Source organism: Schistocerca nitens, chromosome 4 (assembly GCF_023898315.1).
Source record: "Schistocerca nitens isolate TAMUIC-IGC-003100 chromosome 4, iqSchNite1.1, whole genome shotgun sequence".
In the NCBI taxonomy this organism is placed as follows: Eukaryota; Metazoa; Arthropoda; class Insecta; order Orthoptera; family Acrididae; genus Schistocerca; species Schistocerca nitens.
In genome coordinates this window covers 505,876,232-505,903,177 of record NC_064617.1, presented here as the reverse complement: position 1 = coordinate 505,903,177, position 26,946 = coordinate 505,876,232, and the positions used below count along the sequence as shown (strand labels likewise).

At 42.3% G+C, this 26,946-nt stretch overlaps 1 protein-coding gene across 1 annotated transcript in view; it reads right to left on the bottom strand.

Annotated features, from left to right (window-relative positions):
- The window catches only part of LOC126252393 (cingulin-like), a 58,201-nt gene extending 31,547 nt beyond the window's left edge, over positions 1 to 26,654 (bottom strand). The window contains exons 1-2 of the mRNA XM_049953284.1: positions 25,971 to 26,654; positions 24,376 to 24,876 (exon numbers count right to left, since the gene is read on the bottom strand). Of these exons, the coding sequence (XP_049809241.1) occupies positions 24,376 to 24,876; positions 25,971 to 26,654 (1,185 nt within the window). The remainder of the gene's footprint in view (positions 1 to 24,375; positions 24,877 to 25,970) is intronic.
- Between the last annotated feature and the right edge of the window lie 292 nt (positions 26,655 to 26,946).

The following is a 26,946-nucleotide window of genomic DNA, read 5'->3' as shown; positions in this document are numbered from 1 at the left end:
TGTGTCGTCGAATGAAATAAGAGTTGCACTTGGCAGCCGAACTTCACCGAATTAGCCCTCCTGGCCAATGATGCCATACGCTCATTTCCATTTTTATATTAAAAACATGTTATGAATCATACTTACAAGACACTACTACATTACGCTTTGGAGATCCATGAACAAATTATGCTGACAGCACTTGGTTTCAAGTTTTAATAACTACCATGAGTGATTTCTTATATGGCCATGGTGAACCCATGGTGTAAAGGGATTGGATGGGTATAGTTGCATATCTATTTTAGACAAATATCGACCATCTCCACTGTCCCCCAACCATCACCATCAACACCACAGGCAGCCCCACAAGCAGTCAGTCATATGCTATAATTGCTCATCTACCCTAAAACTAATCTCTGCATCTTCCACTAGTTGATCTTTCAAAGGACTAACCAACCTAGTGGCAGCTGAATCTAACAAAGGAGAGGCCAAACTGTATGAAGCTATATCCTTTCTCATAGGAGCTAGCTACCTGTGCATCTCCATGTTATCCAATATTTAGTTGTTATGTAGTGGAATCGGACATCATACAATACACTCCACTGCAGGCTCAAGCTTATGGAATAACACTATTTGTAGAAACCCTCAGTAGCACTTGATAGTCATTCTACATGGCAATTGTTTCGCCAGATTCCTCGGGCTTCATTTATTTCACCTTCATCTAAAATATTTCTTGTTTTCCACATTAACTGGACTTAAAGAAATAATTTCTGTGATAGGGACTGGCTTGTCTATATACTGATTCTTGTTCTTAAGACGTATGTAATGTTAATTGATTATATAGCTTTCTCTGCTAACTCTGCACTAGCAACTGTGACTGTGTTCCTCTGAGCCAATGCAAACTATACAGAACATCTAAAGAATTTACTTATCTTCCATGTCTCCCAATCTAAAGTATCCTGCAATCTAATGTCTCCTGCTATACGTCACAGTACTACTGTGTTTTATTAATGGAATGCTTAGAAGAGACTGCATACACTATTTTCACCATTTCATGCATACTATCATCCACTAATCCAGTACAGCTAATATGTGATCTATTTGTATCTTTTTGCTGCTAAATAACAAACAAATTACAGAACTTACGCTAAATGTGTCACCATATGTATTTTGATAAGTAATACAGACAATTATTGATTTTACATTTGGTCAGAGACTTATAACCATATCTGCAATTGTGATAGCAGAATCATTTATGTCTTCATTGGCTAAAGAACATATTACCAGGCTGGAAGTTACGATTTACAATTATAGAATGGTGTGTTCAAACTTCTGTGAGACTGTTTAACTATGGGATCTACTGAATTCCAACAAAAAGTATCTACAATGTGCTACACTGTACTCAGTATCAATCACTTCTATCGGGTGTAACTTATCAGACAGGTTATAGAGTAGCTGCTGTGTTGTATTTAACACATCGCATTTCTGTTGTTTGTCTACTGTGGCAATAAGAACAATTGAAAGTGACTGGTATGGAAATAAACCTTCCAAACATTCAAGGCAGAGAAAAGATTATAAGTTATGTTCTGTCTGTCTATGTTTTCAATGTTTTACCTTTAAACTACTTGGATATTAGTATTATACAGAAGTATTATACAGAAGTGCTACATTAAAGCTAGAGAAACATATTTTTCTCAGTACCATTAAATGTAGATATTACCAAATTACTGTTGATCCCCACAAATAATGTTACTCTGCAGGGTTTAAGAAAAGAACCAATGTGTATACTCTATCAAAGAAATTGCATCTTTGAGTAAAGATGATGCGTTATGTGTACAAAAAAGAATACTGGAGGTGGGACGATCCAAGTCAAACAACGAAAACGGGAATTTATATTGAAAATAAGTGCTATGAACGAGGAACATAAACGGTTATAGGAAAAACAACAAGCCATTGCATATTTTCAAACAAGGCTTACATATTACTTGAATACATATATGTATGAGTGAGGAATAATAGATATTGGCATTTACTGTAAACATGAATGAAAAGTGGTCATACATTGTGGTATACTCAGACATTAATGTATCCTTGGATGTTTAATGTCTTAAAGCATATATATGAAAAAAATTATATAATTTCTATAAACATTAGTTCTCATTTCGATTCACTTAAAAAGGATGGCCACATTGTATCAAAATGTAGTGAACTGGATGACTGCAGCAGAACATCCGTTTGCACTGTTTAAAAGTGACAGAATAATATCATTTAATGGCATTTTCTTTGAAAAAATTATAAACTTGAATGTTTACACAATAATTCTGCAAGAACGTGGAGCAGAAGAGTTGCCAGGGTATACCCAAAAAGTTGATGATTGTTTTAACAATAGTGTAATGCAGGAAATAAGAGCTAAGATTAAAGTTCTAGAACGATCTCAACTAGAAGAATTGCAGGAAGCAATCGAGTAGACTACGAAAGCCATGAAACAGGTACTTAACAGGAGAAAAATTAGATACAGGTCAGTATTAGAGAACATCCGTTCGCTGTATTTGTCAAATTACTGTCTGGAGAACGGAATAGATGATTTGGATGTAGATTTAAACCATCATTTAAAAACTGAGCTGGGTGCTATCAAAAAGCAAAAAAAAAAACTTAAAGATATAAATGTTTTCCGCGTGTAAATACAAATGTAAAAAAAAGTAAATATTTTGTACAGGAATATCCATCATCTTATACCTTACCCTACCAAGCATCGGATGGTTTCTTTAGCATCCTAATTACCCCACCCAGCCAGATTATCTATGAACTCCTTGCAACACCACTTCTTATCCCTCTAAATGTCTGCGTAGAAAACGTTCCGTCAGTACACTGATACCTGTCAAAGCCACTCATTACGTACAGTAAAACATGTAGATTGTGAGGGAAGTGGTGTGGTTTACAGCGCATCTAAGATGAGTGTGCTGATTTTAACTCTCTTATGTACAGCTTCATGCTTGCTGGTTCTCATAATATCTTTCTGGAGAACCAGCTAAAAAAGATAACATCTATTTCTTTTACTTTCTTCTACTGCAGCTTCTTAATATACGCTAAAGAACAAAAACGTATGTACCACAACGGAACTTAAGTTTGAAGAAGTGACTTATGCAATATTTTGTGTAGGTGAGCATGCCATTACACGATTCATCTGGAAGTGACATCTCACTTTACAAAAACACCGAGGCTGATACAGTAATTAATAGAGACACCAAATTTCAAGTGTGCAATTATGGTTATACAACTCTGATCACGTCAAAATATAAGAATGGTCTCTATCAACACATATAAGATTTCGTGTAAGAAACACACTTGTAGCACTACTGTTGTGGCGCATTAATTCTATATCAGCAAAAAGTACACATTGATCATGTATTGGCACATTGATCACATATTGGACGTACTGACGCAGTGGGTAACGGTAAACATAAATGGCGAGCATAGTGTATGAAGTCTCTTCTGAGTATTTCAGTAATAAAACACAATACTAACGTGACCTACAGCAATACAGATTAGTTTACATGAAGCTTAGGATGTGGGAGACACGGACGATAAGTTTCTCTATCGGATATTCTGCATTGTTTACATTGGATTAGAGGCACAGTTACAACTCCTATGTTACAGTTTGTAAAAAATGCTGCATAACCCATTTTTTTTGCTTCAAGTGGTTTTTCTACAAATAATGTAATTCTACATTTCTAAAGGAAAAGAACTATAAACTGCTTTCTTTCCCTAAAATAATTTTATTCCATAGAGTATAAGAAAGAGAATCAATGTCTCGAACAGACAGAAGCCAGTCCCTATTAAAGAAATTATTTTTTACATGCAGTTGATGTTGAAAACTGAACTTGTGTTGGATCGAGGTCAAATAAACGAAAACACGATTTTGACGAAACAGCTACCATGAAGAATGTTTATAAACTGCTACTATTGTTTCCTACATATAATGTTATTCCACAGGGTTGAGGTTGCAGTGAGATGTACAAGTACTGCATAGTAAGTATCCTGTTCCATTACATAAAAACTATAGATACAACACATAACACAGAGATGCATAGGCGTTAGATTCAGATGCCACCAGTTTCGTTAACTCTTTCCTGGAAAGTCAACTAAGGACTTGTTGTCATTTGTGAATGAAGTAGTGGCATCCACAAGAATGGGTTTCTAGATGGACGAGCGATTGTTGTATATGACCAAGTTGCATTGGCACGGGAAGGAAAGCCATTTGTCTTTATTACATATCTTGGGAGGGAGGGGGGCGGGGGTGTAAAGAAATGGCCTACGTTCGAGCAACTATGGGGGGGGGGGGGGGGGAATCTCGTACACACTATAAGAAGCAGATTAGCTCAGGATTCAGGATTCTATCTGGAGCAACTGGGTGACGTATCACAGAGCCAGAGCGAGACAGTAGAAAACTTGGTCGATGAAAGTAGAGTAATTGATGGAAAATGACGACGCAAAGAGAATTATCCTCTAGGAGGTGAGACGTAGGGCAGTAGATGCTTTTCTAAAGGGCTGCAAAGTGACCACCGTCATATATCTGGCATAGTGATCATAAGATGAAGATAAGGGCACATACAAAGGCATACAGATAACCATTCTTTCCTCGATAAGTTCATGAGAGGGCAATCGGAAATAAAATCGGTAATATTGTTATGACACACCTTGCACCGTGCGGTCCGAAGCACGTGGTCTAGTAGATAGCGTTGCTGCCTTTGGATCACGGGGACCCGAGTTCTATTCCCTGCCAGGTCGAAGATTTTCTCCGCCTGGGGACAGACTGTTTGTGCTGACCTCATCATTTAATCACCTTCATTATAGAAAGTGGCAGGACTGGACAGTGAAAAAATGGGGAATTTTTACAGGGGCTGATAACCACCATTTGAGCGTTCCACAAAACAAATATCATCATCATCATCTGCATCATACGCTGTACAGCAGCTTGCAACATATGTCTTTAGACGTAGATGTAGACTGTTTGTAGATGTTGCAGTTGTCTTGGAGCAGGATACAGTCTGTAAACACACCCCGTATTAATGTCCACTAGTAGATGCCCGTGTCCGTTGATCTGGTAATGTATGCACAATGCCCATCACACATTGCGCTGCTAGTAGCTAATCGGGAAGCAAGTTGGCATGTGTGCACTGGGGTGTACGGCGAAAACAACTGCCAAGAAGAAAGAATTTAAACTGCTTGTGGAAAAAAGTTATCCATTTGAAAATGTGCCCTTGGTTTCATAACGTTTCGTCAACACGAGTTGCTGGCATCGTCAAAACTTTGCCCTCCATTGCTTTTGGTGGGCTGGAGTAGATTTCGAGACCGCAGAACAGGTACGTGCCGAGTAAAACTGTGAGGGACAGGAAAAACCCACCGTGGTACAACAACAAAGTTAGGAAACTAATGCGAAAGCAAAGAGAGCTTCACTCCAAGTTTAAACGCAGCCAAAACCTCTCAGGTTCAGTGAATTCGAAAGTAAAATTCTATGTACCGACTTGACAGAAAATCCTAGGAAGTTCTGGTCTTACGTTAAATCAGTAAGTGGCTCGAAACACCATATCCAGACACTCCGGGATGATGATGGCATTGAAACAGAGGATGACATGCGTAAAGCTGAAATACTAAACACCTTTTTCCTTAGCTGTTTCACAGAGGAAGTCCGCACTGCAGTTCCTTCTCTAAATCCTCGCACAAACGAAAAAATGGCTGACATCGAAATAAGTGTCCAAGGAATAGAAAAGCAACTGGAATCACTCAACAGAGGAAAGTCCACTGGACCTGACGGGATACCAATTCGATTCTACACAGAGTACGCGAAAGAACTTGCCCCTCTTCTAACAGGCGTGTACCGCAAGTCTCTAGAGGAACGGAGGGTTCCAAATGATTGGAAAAGAGCCCAGGTAGACCCAGTCTTCAAGAAGGGTCGTCGAGCAGATGCGCAAAACTATAGACCTATATCTCTGACGTCGATCTGTTGTAGAATTTTAGAACATGATTTTTGCTCGAGTATCGTGTCATTTTTGGAAACCCAGAATCTACTATATAGGAATCAACATGGATTCCGGAAACAGCGATCGTGTGAGACCCAAATCCTTTATTTGTTAATGAGACCCAGAAAATATTAGATACAGGCTCCCAGGTAGATGCTATTTTTCTTGACTTCCGGAAGGCGTTCGATACAGTTCCGCACTGCCGCCTGATAAACAAAGTAAGAGCCTACGGAATATCAGACCAGCTGTGTGGCTGGATTGGAGAGTTTTTAGCAAACAGAACACAGCATGTTGTTATCAATGGAGAGACGTCTACAGACGTTAAAGTAACCTCTGGCGTGCCACAGGGGAGTGTTATGGGACCATTGCTTTTCACACTATATATAAATGACCTAGTAGATAGTGTCGGAAGTTCCATGTGGTTTTTCGCGGATGATGCTGTAGTATACAGAGAAGTTGCAGCATTAGAAAATTGTAGCGAAATGCAGGAAGATCTGCAGCGGAGAGGCACTTGGTGCAGGGAGTGGCAACTGTCCCTTAACATAGACAAATGTAATGTATTGCGAATACATAGAAAGAAGGATCCTTTATTGTATGATTATATGATAGGGGAACAAACACTGGTAGCAGTTACTTCTGTAAAATATCTGGGAGTATGCGTGCGGAACGATTTGAAGTGGAATGATCATATAAAATTAATTGTTGGTAAGGCGGGTACCAGGTTGAGATTCATTGGGAGAGTGCTTAGAAAATGTAGTCCATCAACAAAGGAGGTGGCTTACAAAACACTCGTTCGACCTATACTTGAGTATTGCTCATCATTGTGGGATCCGTACCAGATCGGGTTGACGGAGGAGATAGAGAAGATCCAAAGAAGAGCGGCGCGTTTCGTCACAGGGTTATTTGGTCACCGTGATAGCGTTACGGAGATGTTTAGCAAACTAAAGTGGCAGACTCTGCAAGAGAGGCGCTCTGCATCGCGGTGTAGCTTGCTCGCCAGGTTTCGACAGGGTGCGTTTCTGGATGAGGTATCGAATATATTGCTTCCCCCTACTTATACATCCCGAGGAGATCACGAATGTAAAATTAGAGAGATTAGAGCGCGCACAGTGGCTTTCAGACAGTCGTTCTTCCCGCGAACCATACGCGACTGGAACAGGAAAGGGAGGTAATGACAGTGGCACGTAAAGTGCCCTCCGCCACACACCGTTGGGTGGCTTGCGGAGTATAAATGTAGATGTAGATGTAGACAAACGTCCAAGAGACTTTCCGTGGCCAGAAAAATCGGTAAACCAACGTCGGCCGAGAATTTTGTAAAAGTTATGTACTTCGTTTTCTTCTGTTGTTAACCGATTACTACTTACTTAAATATTAATAGAAATACCTAAACTTTTGTGTACAATGGTTATCTTGATTTTACGTAATTCGGAGCCCTCGGGGCCATGATGCACTGGTGCAGCTCGGGGCCAGTAATGAACGAATTATTCTCGTCTATCACCACCAAAATGATGTATCAGTTATTGAACTCCAAAGTTATCCAATGTTTGTACGTGATGTATTGCTGGAGTGCCGACCCGAACCAAAATTACTCGAATGAAACAAAATATTTTTAAGCGTTACAGTATAAGAAGTGCAATTTTGCAGAACACAGTTACATTTATGAAACGTAGACTCTCATCTCTCATTCAGAACCAAGATCCGAAAAGGAAAGTAGAAGATGTGTACTATCAGTAAATAAAATTTTAGACCTACCTTCTTTGATGTGGAAGCCATAACTGTCAGGGATTTCTTCAGCGAAGGTGTGACAGTAAACTCTGAGCAATATGTAGCAACTACAGTACGCGAGAGCGTCTGAGATGAATTCTTCCATCTAAGCACCAGCCTACCTTTTTTCTCGTGCACAAAACATGAATCCCATTCATTTCACCGAACATGAAAGAGAAAAATGTAAAATTTTGGCAGTAGGTTTTGTCTAAGGCACAATATAGCCTGAACTTAGCACTAAAGGCACTTCATCTCCTCAGACCACTTGACGTGAGTTTTTGGGCGTACAGTTTTCAAAATGAAGACTGAGTAAGTGATGACGGAACATGAATAACGATTTTTACCGTATGGGAATTGATGGCCTAGTTCAACAGTAGGAATAAACTTATACAGAATAACGCTAACATCTTAGAAGTTAACTGCACACTTGAAATAACGTTATCACAATACTTAGTGTGGAATAAAGTGAAATATAGTGCTCTACTTTCTGTGTCCAGCAGCAATGATTTTCATGAGATTTTTCTACGCTAGCAGATGTTCTTCCAAAGCTCTCAACTGCTGGTCTAAGTCCATCCACAGACTCTTCGGCATCCGTGTTGATTATAACACCCCCACTGCTACAAAACGTGCTGTATGTGACGGTCAGAAGAATCAGTGCCGTGAGCTGTCCAACGTGTTGAGCATCCTGCAGTTTTCCGCAAGGTCAGAATCTTTATCAAGATCCGTAAGCAGCGAATATTGACATCTGTGGTGCCTTCGCGGCATTTAACTCTCTCAGCCCTCTTGCTTGAGTGCCTGTCCGTGTCGGATTGGTAGCGTGTCGTTTTCATGCCTATACTTAATTCCGCCAGTTTTTGTTTCCATCACCGAAGTGAAATAGCAGCGAAACCGCTAGCTTCACGACTATACAAGTGAATGTAAATTTTCATAAAGAACATTGCGTTGCGGAGTTAACTATATCACAGACCATTTGAGAGAGAGCTAACGCCGAAATATTTCTCAAGCAGAAAATGAATTCAGTTGATATTATTTATCGAAATGAATCTTAAAATTCTGTAATCTTGACTTTTTAATCACTGTATTTGAAACCTGATACTAACTATGTTACCGCTACTGTTTTCTAGTTGTTAGCCACGCTATATTTTTTCTGGATTGGATTCCCCGTGATTGTCTTGGATTTTCCGTCGACAAAATCTCTGGAAAGATGTCGATTCAGTCATGCGTACATACACTCTACGACTGTAGGACACATAAAAAGAACGCACCACGAAGGAATTAGCCTAACGAGGAAGAAATCGGTCGACGGAATGTGCATGTGCACACATGTGCACACAAGTAAATCATTATCATTTCAACAAAATTCCGTGATTTGTCCAAGAGAAAGAGCTTCACGGATTGAGCAAGTCAATAACACGCTGGTCCACCTTTGGTCCTTATGCAAGCAATTATTCGGCTTAGTATCAATTGATAAAGTTGTTAGATATTTTCCTGAGGGATATCGTGCCAAATTCTATGCGGCTGGTGTGTTAGATCGTCCAAATCCCGAGCTGGCTGTAGAAGCCTGCCCCTAATGCTCCAAAAGTTCTCAATTGGGAAGAAAGCCAGCAACCTTGCTGGCTAAGGTAGGGCTTAGCAAGAAGGATGACAGGCGGCGCAAACTCTCATTGTGTGCAGGCTGACATTATATTGCTGAAAGGAAGCCCAGGATGGCTTGCAAAGATTGACTACGAAAAGGGGCGCAAATATCGTCGACGTACTACTGTGCGGTTAGCGTGCCATGGATGACAACCAGAGGGGTCCTGCCGTGAAAAGAACTGACACCCCAGACCTCTTTGGCCAGGAATATTATTGACAGTATAGATTGACTCCAGTGATGAATCCCTCTTCGAACTGAGCCCCGATGGCCAGGAAAGAAGTGTCTGGAGACGCCCCAGACAAGCGTGGAATAGCAACCTGACTGTCACCCGCCATACGGCCAGACAAGCAGGACTGATGGTCTCGGATGCCACTTATTTTAATATCGAGACCACTTAGGTTGTCAACGGCGGCAACCTTACAGTACAGAGGTACGTCGACGATATTCTACACCCTTTTTTGTTGCCATTCATGGCAAACAATCCTGGGCTTATATTACAACAATATTCTACTGGCTGTCTTCATGCTTGCTAAGACCTATCTTGGCCAGAAAGGTCGCTGGATCTCTCTCTAATTGAGAACGTTTGGAGTATTGTGGACAGGACCTCCAACCAGCTCAGGATTTTGACGACCTCACGCGCCAGTTGAACAGAATTTGGCACGATATCCCTCAGAAGGTTATTCGACCACTCAATCAATCACTGTCAAGTCGAATAATTGCTCGCATAAGAGCCAGAGGTGGATCAACGCGCTATTGACTTGCTCAGTTTGTGAAGTACTAGCTCTTGAATAAATCATCACATTTTTTCTGAAATGGAAATCATTTGTTTGTCTGTACATGTACATCACATCTAAAGATTTAGTGGCATTCGAGTAATTCTTTAGTGCTGCGTCGTTTTTTATTTGTTTGTCTTATAATGTATCTGAGAACCCCTTTGAGTAAAGAAACAACGAATGTTTTTACAACTGCGATGGTGTTAAGTTTCTTTATCGTGCCAGAAGGCAATTTTATTTTTTATTTATACACGAAGCAGGGAATTCTCATATCTTCAAAGTCACTCTCAGCAGCCATAGAGAGGCTTTTCAGGTCCTTAAACTGGTAACAAAGAAGAAATAAACCAATGAACTGAAACAGCATGATCATATGTTTAATGCCGTTCCGGTCCATTTTTCAAAACAATTGCTCTGAGCACTATGGGACTTAACATTTATGGTCATCAGTCCCCTAGAACTTAGAACTACTTAAACCTAACTAACCTAAGGACAGTACACAACACCCAGTCATCACGAGGCAGAGAAAATCCCTGACCCCGCCGGGAATCGAACCCGTGAACCCGGGCGTGGGAAGCGAGAACGCTACCGCACGACCACGAGCGGCGGACAGGTCCATTTTTGGAATTCAATGCAGCAGCGATGCGTATGACATAAAATCGACAGATCCTTAGAATGTTTCCAGCAGAATGTAGCAACAGAAGTTTAAGCACAGGTCAAGCTATTCCCATAAAATACCGGCCGGTGGTTTGTGGTAGTAGAGCTGGCACCCAATAGTGTCCCAGATGTTTTGTATTGGATCCAAATCAGAAAGATTTGGTGGCCCAGACATCAACAAGAGACCAGTAGTAAGCTCCTCAAATGTTTGTAATGCGATTCTGACCTTGTAACAAAGGCATTTATCTTGTTGGAAGACGCCATCACCATGTAGGAACCATGAAGGGACGCACGTGATCCGCAGTAACGTGGACGTAGTCCACAGACGTCATGGTGCCTTCGATTACCACCACAGCTCCCATTGAAGCCCAGGTGAATGTCCCCCATAGCATGATACTGCCGTCGCCTGCACATCATTCTAGGAAACCAAATTCCAGTTCTATCGCTTCTTTTAAATCTTATAATAGCAGTGATGGTTTTTATTGTACAATTAATACTCTGTTGCCACCACGAAGCATATGCATTATTTTGAATTAACTGAAATTTAAAAATCTGATATTTAATTTAAAACTTATATCCACTATTAATATGTTTCTAACTTCCAAACTATAACTATATCAAACATTATGATTCACATAACTCTTTTTCTTTGTAATAGTAAAACAAACGATTTCACATGGAATGTTCTTTACATCAGGAGTAATTTTGTCTTAGTTGCAATATTTCTCCTTCCACTTTCTTCCTTACTCGTCCCCCAAACCGCCCCACCCCCATCCCTTCCTTCCACCACACGATAAAGTATTCCGTTTTTCACCAACTGCTCTTCCATTATGTAAATCTACACATGTATATTATAGCGTGTATGCAAACATGTACGTTTATTCTTAGATATATCCATTAATGCAAAATGTGTACTTTAATGCACTGTAAATAATATCACGGTGATGCATCGTTAACGGACTGTATTCTATAATAACTGTCACAACACAGTTAAGCCGTAATTACGTTTTTTCAAAGGAATGCCACCTACCTTTCCTAAAAGAGAACGTAATAATGTCCATGGTTAGCTGTGTGAACAGTGTAGTGTAAGATTACTTACTTTATTGTCCTTTGAGAGTTCCCATACGTGTGTGTAAATATACACTCCTGGAAATGGAAAAAAGAACACATTGACACCGGTGTGTCAGACCCACCATACTTGCTCCGGACACTGCGAGAGGGCTGTACAAGCAATGATCACACGCACGGCACAGCGGACACACCAGGAACCGCGGTGTTGGCCGTCGAATGGCGCTAGCTGCGCAGCATTTGTGCACCGCCGCCGTCAGTGTCAGCCAGTTTGCCGTGGCATACGGAGCTCCATCGCAGTCTTTAACACTGGTAGCATGCCGCGACAGCGTGGACGTGAACCGTATGTGCAGTTGACGGACTTTGAGCGAGGGCGTATAGTGGGCATGCGGGAGGCCGGGTGGACGTACCGCCGAATTGCTCAACACGTGGGGCGTGAGGTCTCCACAGTACATCGATGTTGTCGCCAGTGGTCAGCGGAAGGTGCACGTGCCCGTCGACCTGGGACCGGACCGCAGCGACGCACGGATGCACGCCAAGACCATAGGATCCTACGCAGTGCCGTAGGGGACCGCACCGCCACTTCCCAGCAAATTAGGGACACTGTTGCTCCTGGGGTATCGGCGAGGACCATTCGCAACCGTCTCCATGAAGCTGGGCTACGGTCCCGCACACCGTTAGGCAGTCTTCCGCTCACGCCCCAACATCGTGCAGCCCGCCTCCAGTGGTGTCGCGACAGGCGTGAATGGAGGGACGAATGGAGACGTGTCGTCTTCAGCGATGAGAGTCGCTTCTGCCTTGGTGCCAATGATGGTCGTATGCGTGTTTGGCGCCGTGCAGGTGAGCGCCACAATCAGGACTGCATACGACCGAGGCACACAGGGCCAACACCCGGCATCATGGTGTGGGGAGCGATCTCCTACACTGGCCGTACACCACTGGTGATCGTCGAGGGGACACTGAATAGTGCACGGTACATCCAAACCGTCATCGAACCCATCGTTCTACCATTCCTAGACCGGCAAGGGAACTTGCTGTTCCTACAGGACAATGCACGTCCGCATGTATCCCGTGCCACCCAACGTACTCTAGAAGGTGTAAGTCAACTACCCTGGCCAGCAAGATCTCCGGATCTGTCCCCCATTGAGCATGTTTGGGACTGGATGAAGCGTCGTCTCACGCGGTCTGCACGTCCAGCACGAACGCTGGTCCAACTGAGGCGCCAGGTGGAAATGGCATGGCAAGCCGTTCCACAGGACTACATCCAGCATCTCTACGATCGTCTCCATGGGAGAATAGCAGCCTGCATTGCTGCGAAAGGTGGATATACACTGTACTAGTGCCGAGATTGTGCATGCTCTGTTGCCTGTGTCTATGTGCCTGTGGTTCTGTCAGTGTGATCATGTGATGTATCTGACCCCAGGAATGTGTCAATAAAGTTTCCCCTTCCTGGGACAATGAATTCACGGTGTTCTTATTTCAATTTCCAGGAGTGTATTTAAAATGAATGTAAATGGAAGTTGCATTAATGAGCAACAGTAAATGTGACTCGTACGTGTAGACTGAAATTGTTTATTGCGAGTAATGTCATTTATCTTGCTGTAAAGTCTGCACATATGTTTTTAACGGTGCAATTAATTTTTGAACAAATGAAAGATGACAGTTAAGTAGTTTTCCTCACATTTCATTTTTAATATTTATGTAGTTTATTACACATGCCTGTAAGATCGCAGTATGTAAATTGTATCGATATCCTAGCACCTTGACTTAAGATCACACGCACTACCATGAATTAGTTTGCGCTTGGTTGTTACTCGCAGCGGATCCGTTTAGTACATGCAGTGTTTTTTATAGATTCAATGTTACTATTTGTGCACTAGTGATACTATGTTTATATTCTCCATTTAGACTTTGAAAATTATGTATAACTGGCACATGTAAGGCAATTCCAATCAGCACACAGTGTGGCTGCGAAAATTTGAAGTTTTGAGTGCAACATGGCCGGTACGTCTTGTGTTGTGTTTTTGCAGTTAATTAATAAATATAGGAGCTTCAACCTTTCCGAACACACCTTCAGTCAGTTTAAAACAGTGCTATCTTTTCTGGGTTGGGTTGGGTTGTTTGGGGGAAGAGAACAAACAGCGAGGTCATCGGTCTCATCGGATTAGGGAAGGATGGGGAAGGAAGTCGGCCGTGCCATTTCAAAGGAACCATTCCAGCATTTGCCTGAAGCGATTTAGGGAAATCACGGAAAACCTAAATCAGGATGGCCGGAAGCGGGATTGAACCGTCGTCCTCCCGAATGCGAGTCCAGTGTGCTACCACTGCGCCACCTCGCTCGGTACCTGTTCTGTCTTACACACAGTGTACAATAGCTTTTCCTTTTTCTCTCTCTTTTTGCCGTGCGGGTTAATCGCACGGTCTAAGGCGTCTTGTCACGGTCCGCGAGGCTCCCTCCGTCAGAGATTCGAGTTCTCCCTTGGGCATGAGTGTGTGTGTGTTGTGCTTAGCGTAAGTTAGTTTAAGTTAGATTAAATAGTGTGTAAGCTTAGCGACTGATGACCTCAGCAGTTTGGTCTCATAAGACCTTACCACAAATTTCCAAAAAAATTAACAATAGTTTTCCAAAGGAATTATTTATTAATGTAATAGCCTAGTGCAACACTGATCATTCATTTCCGCTCCCACTCCCCGCACATACTACACACATTACAAAACATTATTTCATAATGTGGGACTATAGACGCTATCAGCACACGTCAGGATCATGGCGACAATGGTTGGTTTCCATTCTGTGTACTGCAACTTCCCACTCGGTAACCTCAAAAACTGAGTCAGCAACCTCCCACAACGAGTGATATGTTGATGTCAGATAGAAGATAATGTGTTAATCTCTTACACTGCATCACTTTGAAAGTAAATCTTGCCAGCAAAGAAAAAAAGAAAAGGAAAGAAAAATGAAGAAAAAATTGAGTGAGAGTGTTACGTGAAATGATTGATGTTTTATTATCGTTATTATTATTTATTTGTGTTAAATTTTACCGAGCCCCTATTCTGTGTTGTCTACGTAATACTTCACTGTGGAGACTGTATTGTATAACATGAGGTTTGTAATTACTTTTTTAAATACGTTTGTTTTAGTAATCTCTTTAACCTCCTTGAGCAATTTATTTTACAGTTTCATTCTTCGGTAGAATATGCTATTTTGAGTTTTATTTTATTATTCCTTGATAAATGTAAGTTCACCCTAGGTACTGTTCCTTCGTAGTGGAGAGAGCTGTTTGAGCATTAATTATGAGATTTCCATTTGATGTGCATAAATGATTGGCAAATGTACTCACATGGTTTGGTTAAAATCCCCATTGTTTTAAGGAACCTTTATACGAATTTACTATCATTTTAGGTTGTTTTTATTGGCACCTTTTTCTGTAGTTTGCAAACTGTGTTCATTATTTGTGCATTTGTTCCCAGAAAAGAATGCTTTAACTAAGAAGTAAGTGTTCATATGAGTAGTGACTAAAAGACACTCACTTTGCATACTGATGACAGTACTCAATACTGTTGACATTACGCTTGGAATTATTTTTGTGTGTTCACATCAGTTCTACTGAGAATCCGTATTCATTCCTAGAAATTTCCTGTGCCACTGTAGTCTTTATGGACGATGTTGTTGAGTCTATATGGGAACCTGTGCTGTCCTCTGCTGAGGAGCCATATGTGCAACTATGTGCATTGAACAGTGTGCTCAGGAACACTCGTGCCCGCTCGAGTAATGTACTCTGTCGCCAGATCTGCCACAGATCGCCACCGATCCTACTTTATGAAGAGTACAAGTCTCCGACCTCCAAGTTCTGTGATGAGGCGTGGACGTCCCACACCTTGTCGCCTGCTCCTGCTTTCACTGTTCTCTCAGTCACTCTTCATAGATGCTCACGACTGTAGTACGCAAAGAACCTAGCTGATCTCCTGTTTGCGAGATGCTCGTTTGCAGGCGCTAGATCGTAACAATGTATTGGTTATTGATTGGCGACTCCATGGAGTGTCCCGTGCACCACGACCAGATAATGGATATACTTAGAAGGAGAGACAGCATTGGTCGTATTTTTTGTTTTATTAACCACAAAATCGATTTTCGGTCACTTGTTGACACCAGTGCCTAACAATTTAAATTATATATTACAGCACTGAGGATGGTCACTAAGTGACCGAAAATCGATTTTGTGGTTAATAAAACAAAAAATACGACCAATGCTGTCTCTCCTTCTAAGTATAACTAAATGTATTGTTTGTCGATGTCAGGGAATTTTCCCATTAGCGACCCGTATCGTCGCTAGAATGATCTCCCACTTGTCTTGCGTCCACATATATACGTTCCTTGTAGCGTCACGTCCCAACGCCCTTGTTGCTGTGGTAACATCGATTCCCATCAGATCACCGAAGTTAAGAGCCGATGTGCTGACCACATATGCGCATCCGGTGACGTCTGTGAGCTGAGCACGACGCGGTGGTCGATCTCTACCGTGAGGACTTCAGACTCCTTTTCGGACTGAGTTAGAGCGCCATGTGCCCGCAAACCCAAGAGGCAGCATCCAGTTTTGTGTTGGACAGCGGCCAGAATGCTGTAGCTCTTTAGCGAACGTTTTAGTGTAACATTTCTGAACCACTGTGATTTATTTGTTCACACTCTCCTGTTTCCCGCTAGTATAGATAATCTAGAACGACAAATGGGAAATGATATCAAAGCATGTTTGAAAGAATCTCTGGAAATCATTCATAATGTGGCTAAAATAATATATAATCAACAAGTTGTTAAGAAAATTGTTCAAATCAACACTGGAATTATACAACCGCTTCAAGACTTTTTTTATTTAGCGCAGCTGAAGACAAACGTAAGAGTAAGCATGGCTGGAGTGCTTTTGGTAAACTAAATTGTGTCTTCAAACTTAACTTTCCGCTGTGTATGAAACAGGAAGTTCGCAATAACATATATTACCTTTTAATTTACCGTTCGAAAGCTGAGTCACTCAATCAGTAATGGAGAGTCGCATTTTGGGAATCACTAGGAGAGACAGGATACGAACGAATGAATCACGGTGCATACTAGAGTGGAAGATTTAATTACGGCTCTAGTGATAGTTAAATGTGTCTAGGTGAATGAACTGTCGATGTATCATAGACTAAACATCGTTCGGATTAATTTGTTACCGGTCTATCGAAGGGGCACGTACACGGTCCAGTCGCATTAATGTGGCCACCTCCCATGTCCGACGGCAACGTGTAATAACCACTCACAGACAGCAGGTGGCAGACCTAGCGCTTATAAAGCGGAAATCAGACTGAACGAACTTGTTTTTAGGCACATGTCGGATATAGTTCTGATATCGGAAAAGCACCTGACGGAGATGGTTACTTTCAAATTATGCAATATGCATGGTTATAGGAAGACAGGGTTGGACAAAGAGTGGCGGAATTGCAGTGTTCGTCAGAAACACCGTCATCATTAGGAGGATCTACCGCCCCTGGAATCACTAGAAGTCACAGCGATTACAATCTTCACGGCAATATAAAACATAACTCTGGTGGCGGCGTATCTTAGCCCCAACAAACAGTGACTAATGACCATAGATGTTAAGTCCCATAGTGCTCGGAGCCCAACAAACAGTTGGTGGCCAGAAATCTTCATGCTGTCTTTGACCGATTCAATAAGGACTTGCTGGGAGGCGACCTCAACTCCAAACAACGGGCCAACGGAAAGGGACAGCTGCTCTACGATCTAGAGAGCGACCTTCAAGTCACCATCTATGGGCCATGGGAGCCGACACGCATCCCTGCGTTCGCCCTCCAGGAAACTGACGTTCTCGACATAGCGACTGTTAAAAATATCGCTGCAAATCTACAGCTCAAGACCATCCAGGACCTGTCATCTGATCATCTACCAGTTCTAGGACTTCTCGAGGGTGGCGGCCTCCCAATACAACCTCCAAGCTCCAGAGCTGTTAACTGGGACCTCTTTCCGACATACCTTAACAATAACGTCCGACCGACCCAAGCAGTGTCTACAATTCTGGAAATTGACATCGCTGTGGCAACCCTGACAGCTAAAGTCCAACGGGCAACAAGACGTGCAGCAACTGAAATCTTTTGTCACGACCATCAATTTGAAACATTCCCTCCCCATCTCAACGAAATCAAGCATCTCCGGAATAATCACAGAAAACGATGGCAACGATACAGATATCCAGAAGATAGACAGCTGATGCATCGTTTGTCCCAGGAGCTACGCCGCCGAGCTGAAGAGTGGCGGCGAGACGTCTGAGAAGCAAAGACGGAAAAATGTTTCTCCAGACTAGGGAAGAGTGACAATTTGTCAGGCCACTACGCCAACAGAGACGGCCAAAGAGAGCAATACGCGGCCCAGATGGCCTCATATACGACTCGCTTGCCCAAGCTGAATATTATGCCGACGTATATGATTAGCACATGACAGCTCCACCCGCACAGGATACAGAGGATGCAAGGGAAGAGGACCGTATCGGGCAAAGAATCGTTGACTTTCACCAACTCCCCACACAACAGAGGCGTGTTCTTAGCACTCCCGCTGAAGTTAAAAAACTCAAGACGAACAATTCAGTGCCTGGCAAGGACTCTGTGACAAACGCCGATCTTAAGCATCTTCCGCGAAGGGCCATCGTTCTCTTAACTCGAATTATCAACAGCTGCTTACTCAACGTCTGCTTCCCTGCAGACTGGAAGGCAGTGGAGACGATCCTTATTCCAAAGAGAGGAAAAAACTCAACGTTGCGAGACAGCTACAGCCCGATTAGTCTGTTGCCCACACTCGGCAACATATTGAAACCGGTGTTACTACAGCGTCTCAAAGGCATCTGGAAGAAAATAACGCCATGCCACGAACAGTTTGGCTTCCAGCCAGGTTATCGGTGGATTCATCTGCTTCGGATCACATAACCCAACTCAACCTGAATAGACGAAACTCCACAGTTGGAGTTTCCCTAGACATCGAAGAGGAATGCTGTTTGGTGTGGAGTGACAAGCTTATAGCCAAATTAGTCGATCAAACCCGTCTTCCCGACTGTTGCATCAAGCTGATTGATAGCTTTTTGCAGGACAGGCGTCCGTTTGTACAAGAAGATCGGTAGTAGTCATCACTGAAAGCTGTCTCAGCTGGCATCCTACAGGGAGCGGTGATCTCGCTATACCTGTTTAATTTGTATATTAACGACGTCCCACTATTCATCACGTATGCCGATGACACGACCTACCTAATCTCTGGAAGGAACATCCAGGATGCAGCGACTACTTGACGTCACCGAACAGTGGGCGAAGAGCAATAAAATCACCCTAAACCCTACGAAAACTGCAGCAATACTGTTTAAGAAGAAACGGCCGGAACTGAGGCTGCGACTTGCCATCAATGGACAGCCAATATCCTGGACTATGACGACGAAATACCTGGGAGTCATACTAGATAAAGGGATGACTTTTATGCCACACGTACAAGATAGAAAATTGAATACTATGAAGATGATCCAGGCACTCACGCCTTTTTTGAGGAGCAGGAATTTACACCCATCAACGTAATTAAAACTTTATGGAGCAACGGTACAGCTCTCCCTTCTGCACGGCTCGACGTCTCGGGGAATAACATGTGACTCTAATACACATAGTTTGCAAGCACTACAAAAATAGGTGTCTGAAGTGGAGCCTAGGCGCCCCAAGGTGGGCCAGGGCGAGAGAAATACACAAGCTGACTAGAGGAAAATACGTCGCTGGAAAGATGAAAGACAAGGCAATTCGTCTTTTTCAAAAATAAGACGAGTATCGGGGAAATGTCCTCCAGCTTGCGAATGTAGGCCAGGCCCTACCACGACATTGGCACAAATGCTAGGTGCCTCGAGGCATTATTACATCCCCATTGAACCATCAAAGATGACTCAAAGTTCAGTTATTCGGTATCTTACATCTAAATAGTTACAGTCAATCACTCATACGACTACCTAACCAACACCCTTAAAGGACTCAAGGACCCACAGAGAACCCAAGTTCATTTGCAAGCGAATACACAATAACGTCAAGTTATTTCCCATATCTTGAAAGTCACCTCAGAAGAAACAATCGCCAAAGGCGATCACTCTTTGTACACAAGATGTCAAATAAAAACAGAAAAAGTGGAAATCAATATAAATAATTCAAGTGAACGATGTCGCAGATGTTTAGGACGAGCACGGCCGAGGCAGCCTGCCTCGACCGCACTGGAGTCGGCCGGTCGCCGGCCGATGGGACCTGACCCGCAGCCGGCCTCATCGGCAGCTCCAACGATGACAACACATGCTACACAAATAGACTACGAGGGTTGAGTGGTTTGGGGGGAAGAGACCAAACAGCGAGGTCATCGGTCTTATCGGATTAGGGAAGGAAGTCGGCCGTGTCCTTTCGAAGAAACCAACCCGGCATTTGACTGGAGAGATTTAGGGAAGTCACAGAAAACCCAAATCAGGATGGCCGGACGCGGAACTGAACCGTCGTCCTCCCGAATGCGAGTCCACAGAGTGTTAACCTCTGCGCCACCTCGCTCGAGCTGGACTATGTAACACTCCCTTATATTCTAGTGTATCCGCTCGTTCGCGGATCTGAATAGCAGCCCACATAAGTATTAATTAATATGACCGTGTACCTAATGGGGCTGGCAATCGGATTGGACTGCTACGGAGTTGTTACATTCCATTCTGTCCTTCTCAAATGCTGTAATAATGAAATGTCTGGTGGCAAGAGAACAACAACACAGCTTCACTAATCAAGACCTATATTCATCTCAAAAACCACAAAGATAAGGAGACAGCCACTGCCTTCGTCATACACTGTTAATAACGGCTAATCTCAGCACAGGTTTCTTCGTTATTCATAACCGTCACACGCAAAATACAATCACTGTAATCCAACACTGTAATCCAAATAATGCCGGCGCGGTAGACGCGGAATCTCAATAACGGCACACATATATCACTGATCACACTTGTAATTAAACTTCTTCACTTTCCCGTATAATACTAACACAAAGGGGTTCCCTTTGACGGTAATTCTCTGCATTAAATCAACTGCTGGCTTCTGCACAGCTCTCCCCGCCTCGCGGGAACCTACAACACACACTGAACTCAACTGACTCTCGCTCTCGCGACCCAACACACTATCGATAGTTGCCCTGTCGACCTGTGCTGATGCAAACTTAGCAGTAAGGGCCTGCGGACCCCTTACATCCCCGCCCTCGAAAACTTCTTTAGAGCCGCAGGCGAAAAAGAATCGGCAAGAGAATTAAACATTGCTACATTTAAACAAACACACAGTGTAAATAATTAATGAAATTACAATTCACTAAATAATCCCTCGACTCCGGTAGTGGGCTGCCTCCACAATAATTCTTACAAAAGGTTATTACATCACATAAATATGATATTGTCCAAATTACAATTTTTTTTATCAAGCAGCAATAGTCCTCTCTAGTCCAATATTGAATGAAACACGCAACATACACTCAAAAATTATTACCTAAACATATGACATATGAATTACCACACTACAAAATAGTTGTTACAGATTTTATACCTATTCTCAGATAATCTTCGATGTGAAATATGCAATTCTAATTGTAATACATCACAAAACACAATGTAAATAAACCTTTCCCTTTTTCAAATGTTCGTTTAACAATTAAATGTTCTAAACATGTCCTACCCAACTACATCAAAGGAGCTTGAATACTCTCAGTTCAGACATTTGCCCTAATCAAGTTTCTCTTCCTCATCTGGGTTATCCCTGCTCTCGTGTGAGTAGTACCTTTTTATGTTTTCTACATGTTCCTTGCCATGCACTCTCTTTGTCCGTGCATATTCCAATTCCACAGTGTTAGGATGACCAATTTTTATAATCCTGTACGGTCCCTTATAAACGTGGTTAAACTTATGTATTTCAGAGTTTATCTTCTTTGATTTAGCATGAACCTTTACTAATACCAGGTCTCCCACTCGGTAAGTTATCGGTTTCACTAGCTTGTCATGTCTTTCTTGCCTTTTCCTAGCCTTCTCTTCATACTTAATTCCACTAGCTCCAATATCCTTTCCCAGGTCAATGAACTTCCTGGTGGGTAGACTACCAACTCACGAAAAATACTATCGGGTTCTTGATTGAGCAATACTTCACATGGTGCAAACCCTGTAGAATCATGTGGGAGGTGATTCCTAACCCGCTCAAATTCTTCCAGATATTCTTTCCATGAACCATGCTTCCTATGACAGTAGGTTCGGCACAAACGGTTCAATTCCTTCATTGTTCGTTCTGCTGGGTTAGAAGCTGGCCTATACCTAGAAATGGCAATTTGCTCTATTCTGTGCTCATTTAGCATCTCTGTCCACTCCTTTGACCTGAATTGTGACCCATTATCACTCAAAAGTCGCTTAGGAATACACACCTTTTGAAAATAGTCTTTCTCAAAATGGTTAATGATGGCTCTACTAGTAGCTTTCTTCAATGGGTAAAATTTTATGTACTTGGAAACCAGTTCTTCCACTACTAATATTTGTGTGTAATTCCCTCGTGAGGCAGGAAGTGGTCCAAAAAGATCCACTGCCACTATGTCCTTAATTGCTGTTGGTACAATTGGATGCATATATCCTTTGTGCTGTACTGTAGTCGTTTTAGATTTTTGACAGGTGTCACATGTACTCAGTATTTTACGTATACGCCTTCCCATGTTGTTGAAAGCACAATCTAACTTCAACTTCTCCAGACACTTCTTCGGTCCATAATGCGCATTACTATAGTGCGTATACCAAATTAATTTTTCTACCACATGCTCAGGCACACAGAGTTTCCAGTTCTCCTCACTCTCCCTGTTTCTTTTATAAAGTATCCCATTGTGAATATAATAAAATGTGTGAATCCTTTCCTCTCCTGCACACCTGTATTTGTTTTTAATTGTCTTTAATTTCTCGTCCTCGTTCTGTTCCCTACGCACATTCTTTAGGAACTTCCCTATGAATTCTTCATACTGTACTCCCCTCATCAGGTTAATTCTAACTCCTTCTCCTTCTGGCCTGTCCACCAACATTCCTCTCGAGTCAGATGGTAATCTTGACAAAGCATCAGGTATTATGTGTGTTGCTCCTGGTTCATAAATTATCTCGAAGTCATAGTCCTGTAATGCCAGGGCCCATCGCGTTAGTCTGCTATGCCTCAACTTGCTTGTAGTCAGAAATGTAAGGGCCTTATGGTCAGTCACGACTTTCACATGCCTCCCGGCCAAATAATACCGGAAACGCTTAAACCCCCACACAATTGCCAATGCCTCCCTTTCAGTAATCGAATATTTCCTCTCCCAAGCATTTAAACTTCTGCTATCGAACGCTATTGTTCTCACACTCTCACCATTTCCGCTCCTCTCTATTTGGTACAAATGTATTCCTAGTCCATAGTCAGAGCTGTCTGCTCCTAAATAAAAATCCTTGGAAAAATCCAGGTGGTACAATATATCTGCATTATATAGTGCTTCCTTGATATTCTCAAACTCGGTTTGGCACTCTGCACTCCAATGCCACGGCATCCTTGCCTTGGTCAATTCCCACATACTCGGGGCTTTAAGTACAGATCCTTTGACAAATTTCCTATAAAACTCACAAACCCCAAAGAATGCTCGCAACTGCTTCTTACTATGGGGAGTCGGAAAATTTCTAATAGCCTCCATTTTACTAGGATCAGGATAGATACCCTCCTCGGATATTATATGGCCCAGAAATTTCATCTTTGATTTGCCAAATTCCGACTTGTCCAGGTTTACAGTTACCCCTGCGGTTTCAAAAGCTGCCAAGATTGCATCCAGTCTATTTAAATGTTCTTCCCATGATTCGCTTGCTATCAAGAGGTCATCCACGTAGACGGTGACCTTCTTAAGTAACTCCTCGCCTAGTATCTTATCCATCGCTCTTATAAATTCAGACACTGACACATTAAGCCCAAATGGCAACACTCTAAATTGATAGCACCTTCCTCCATAAGTAAATGCTGTATACTGGCGGGACTCTGTGGCCAATGGTATTTGCCAGTAACCAGCAGTTAAGTCGATACTACTAAGCACCTTTGCTCCTCGGAATTTTTTAATCAGTTCTTCTATAGTCTCTGGTTTGTCCCGCTCCGGTTCGATGATTTTGTTCACTGTTCGTGCATCCAAAACTATCCTCACCTTTCCATCCTTCTTATCACCAACAAACAGGGGGTTGTTATATTGACTGTTGGCCCTTTCTATAACACCAAGGTCCATCATCATCTGTATCTCTTCATCTACTGCTCTTCGTTTCGCCTGGGGAATGGAATATTTTATATTGAATGGTTTATGGTTCTTTATCTTCAGCTTACACTCCACCCCTTTCATGATACCTGGCCGTTGAGAAAATACTTTACAACGCCTGTATAATACTGTGGCTAATTTCTCCTTAGTCCTCTCATCTAGGTGTGTCATCTCCTCCAACTTTTTACTAATCTTATCCTCTTTATGTCTGTCCTCTCGTGCTAGTCCCTCAAGGTATATCAACACTTCTTCTCCTAGTTCCTCTTCCTCGTATCCCATGGTGGGTTCCTCTTCATGACACAAATTTATTCTTCTGAATTCTTCCTCTTCTTCGATTGCACTCCCCTCAGCAAACTTTAACCTCTTCTCTTCTCCTTTTCTTCCTTTGACCTTGATAGTACCTTCATCAAAACTCACTACTGCATCAACTTCATTCAACCAATCTATCCCTAAAATAATTGATGTGTTCAATCCGGCCACCACCAAAAATGTTCCTTCATATTCTTCTCCCTCTATCTCGAATGTAATCAACACTTGTTCTTTAATAGGTTCACTCCTTGCACCCAACGCGTTCACAATTCTCACTCCACTCACTGGGAAACTAGGCAAGCTAACATTTGCTTTTAGTATCTGTTCATATAACCTTTTGGATATTGCACATGCTTCACTTCCTGTATCGACTAATGCCTCGATATTCAGTCCACATAACTTGATCCCTATCATGGGTAGCATGGGTTCTTTGGGAATCCCACTTCTTTCCTCCAGTAGATCTTCTCTCAGATCTCCACCATTGTCGTGTCTTAGTAGGTTTACCCTGGTCCTTGTAGCTCTCACTCCTGATCGGACCTCATCTGGAGTGTCATTCAGTTTTCCGGTCTCTCCGCTTCTTCTATATGCACTGTGTCATTCATTCGCCTATCCCATCTTCTCTCATGATCTCTTGGTTCTTCACTCCTTCTCCAATCATTTCTCCATTGCCGTTCACCACCATGGTTCCTGTACCTATGGCCACCACCTCTTCCTCTATAATTAGACGAATTACCAAAATGATTCCTTGGGTCATTACTTCCCCCTCGGTTTTGATCATTAGCTTGATTGTGTCCCTGTGATCGAACAGATTCCAACTGTTCCAGTATTTCCATCAAGGCCTCTCTATCTTTAATTAGGCTCCCGGATACAGTTTCTTGCATTCTCTGATTCAATCTTCTTTTTATCGCAGATATCATTACGTCATCACTCAGGGGTTGTTCCAAGGTCTCGTTCAATTCCCACAAATGTTCGGCAAACTCTTTCAACGTTCCTCTCCATGTACTAAGTGACTTGCGGTGTAGCAGGTCCTCAATTGCTGCACACTGATGACTTTTGGACCAGTATTTCTTCAAGAATTCCTCTTCAAACTGATCATAACTAGTAGTCCCTTCTTTCTTTCTGACTCCCCAAGTGAAGGCCTCACCTTCCATTCTATCTATTGCAAATTGAATCTTGTCTGAGTCCTTAAGATGTGCTGGAAAAACTCCTTTTAGCCATTTCATAAATATCATTGGGTGCAACCCTCCTTTCGGTCTAAATTTCTGCCCTGTATTATTTTGGACGTACCGATTATGACTGCTCATCAAGGTAACGACCTTATCCCCCCCAACGGTTAAAGTGGCATTGCTAATTCGTCTATCAATTTCTTCTGTCTTGCTCTCCAATTGCTGTACTCCCTGTTGTAATTGTCTGACCTCCATTTCAACCCTCTTGTTATCCTCTTCTCGTTGCACGGCTATAGCATTTCTCAGATTGACAGCCAGTTGGTTTTGCCTATCTCCTATCCCCTTAACTGCATCATTGCATTGTTTCTGGATCTGCGTCACCTCGGCGATTCGATGATTGCAATTTGTTTCCACTTCGTTGATTCTTTCTCCCAAATCGGCTTTCGTTTCTTCAATATTGTCTTCTATCTTTTTTGTTAACTTTCCTTCCACCTTCTCCACGTCTTCCTGGACTTGGTCTATACTCTTCCGTAGCTTCCTCACTCTCTCGTCGATGTCCATCTTCAGTTGTTCTTGTAACTCCTGCATTTCCTTCTTCAAATTACATTCCATCTTCATTTGTGATGTTTTGATTTCTTGTAAACCCTTCTCTAACGATTCTCTTGTTCCTTGTGAATTCTTCTCTAACGCTGCGTTGGTTTCTTGTAAATTCTTCTCTAACGCTGCGTTGGTTGCTTGTAAATTCTTCTCTAACGATTCTCGGGATATTCTTCCCTCTTCTCTAATTTCATCTAAATCTTCCTTTAATGATTCTCTGAGACCTTTCTCTAATGATGCGCTATTTTCTTGTAAACTTTTCTCTACTGATTCTCGGAATATTCTTCCCTCTTCTCTAGTTTCTTGTGAACTCTTCTTTATCAAGTCTACCAACATCGACTACCTATCGGCATCCTCTGAAACTGGCCTAGCTCTCGTCGTTTGTCCCGGTGTCTCGGGATAACTAGTGGAATGTGCTAATGGGCTTCCCAATGACAATCCACAATCACTGATTCATGAATCACCTCTGTTTTCCTGTCCTATCCCTTTCCTTCCAACTACTGCCTCACAGACCTGCTTATCTTCAGTAGACATGTTTGGTTTATTTTTTTTTTAATGCACAGGCAAGTAATATGATATAACCTCTAATAACCCAAAACACTCCTAATTATCATGAAACTAATCAAAC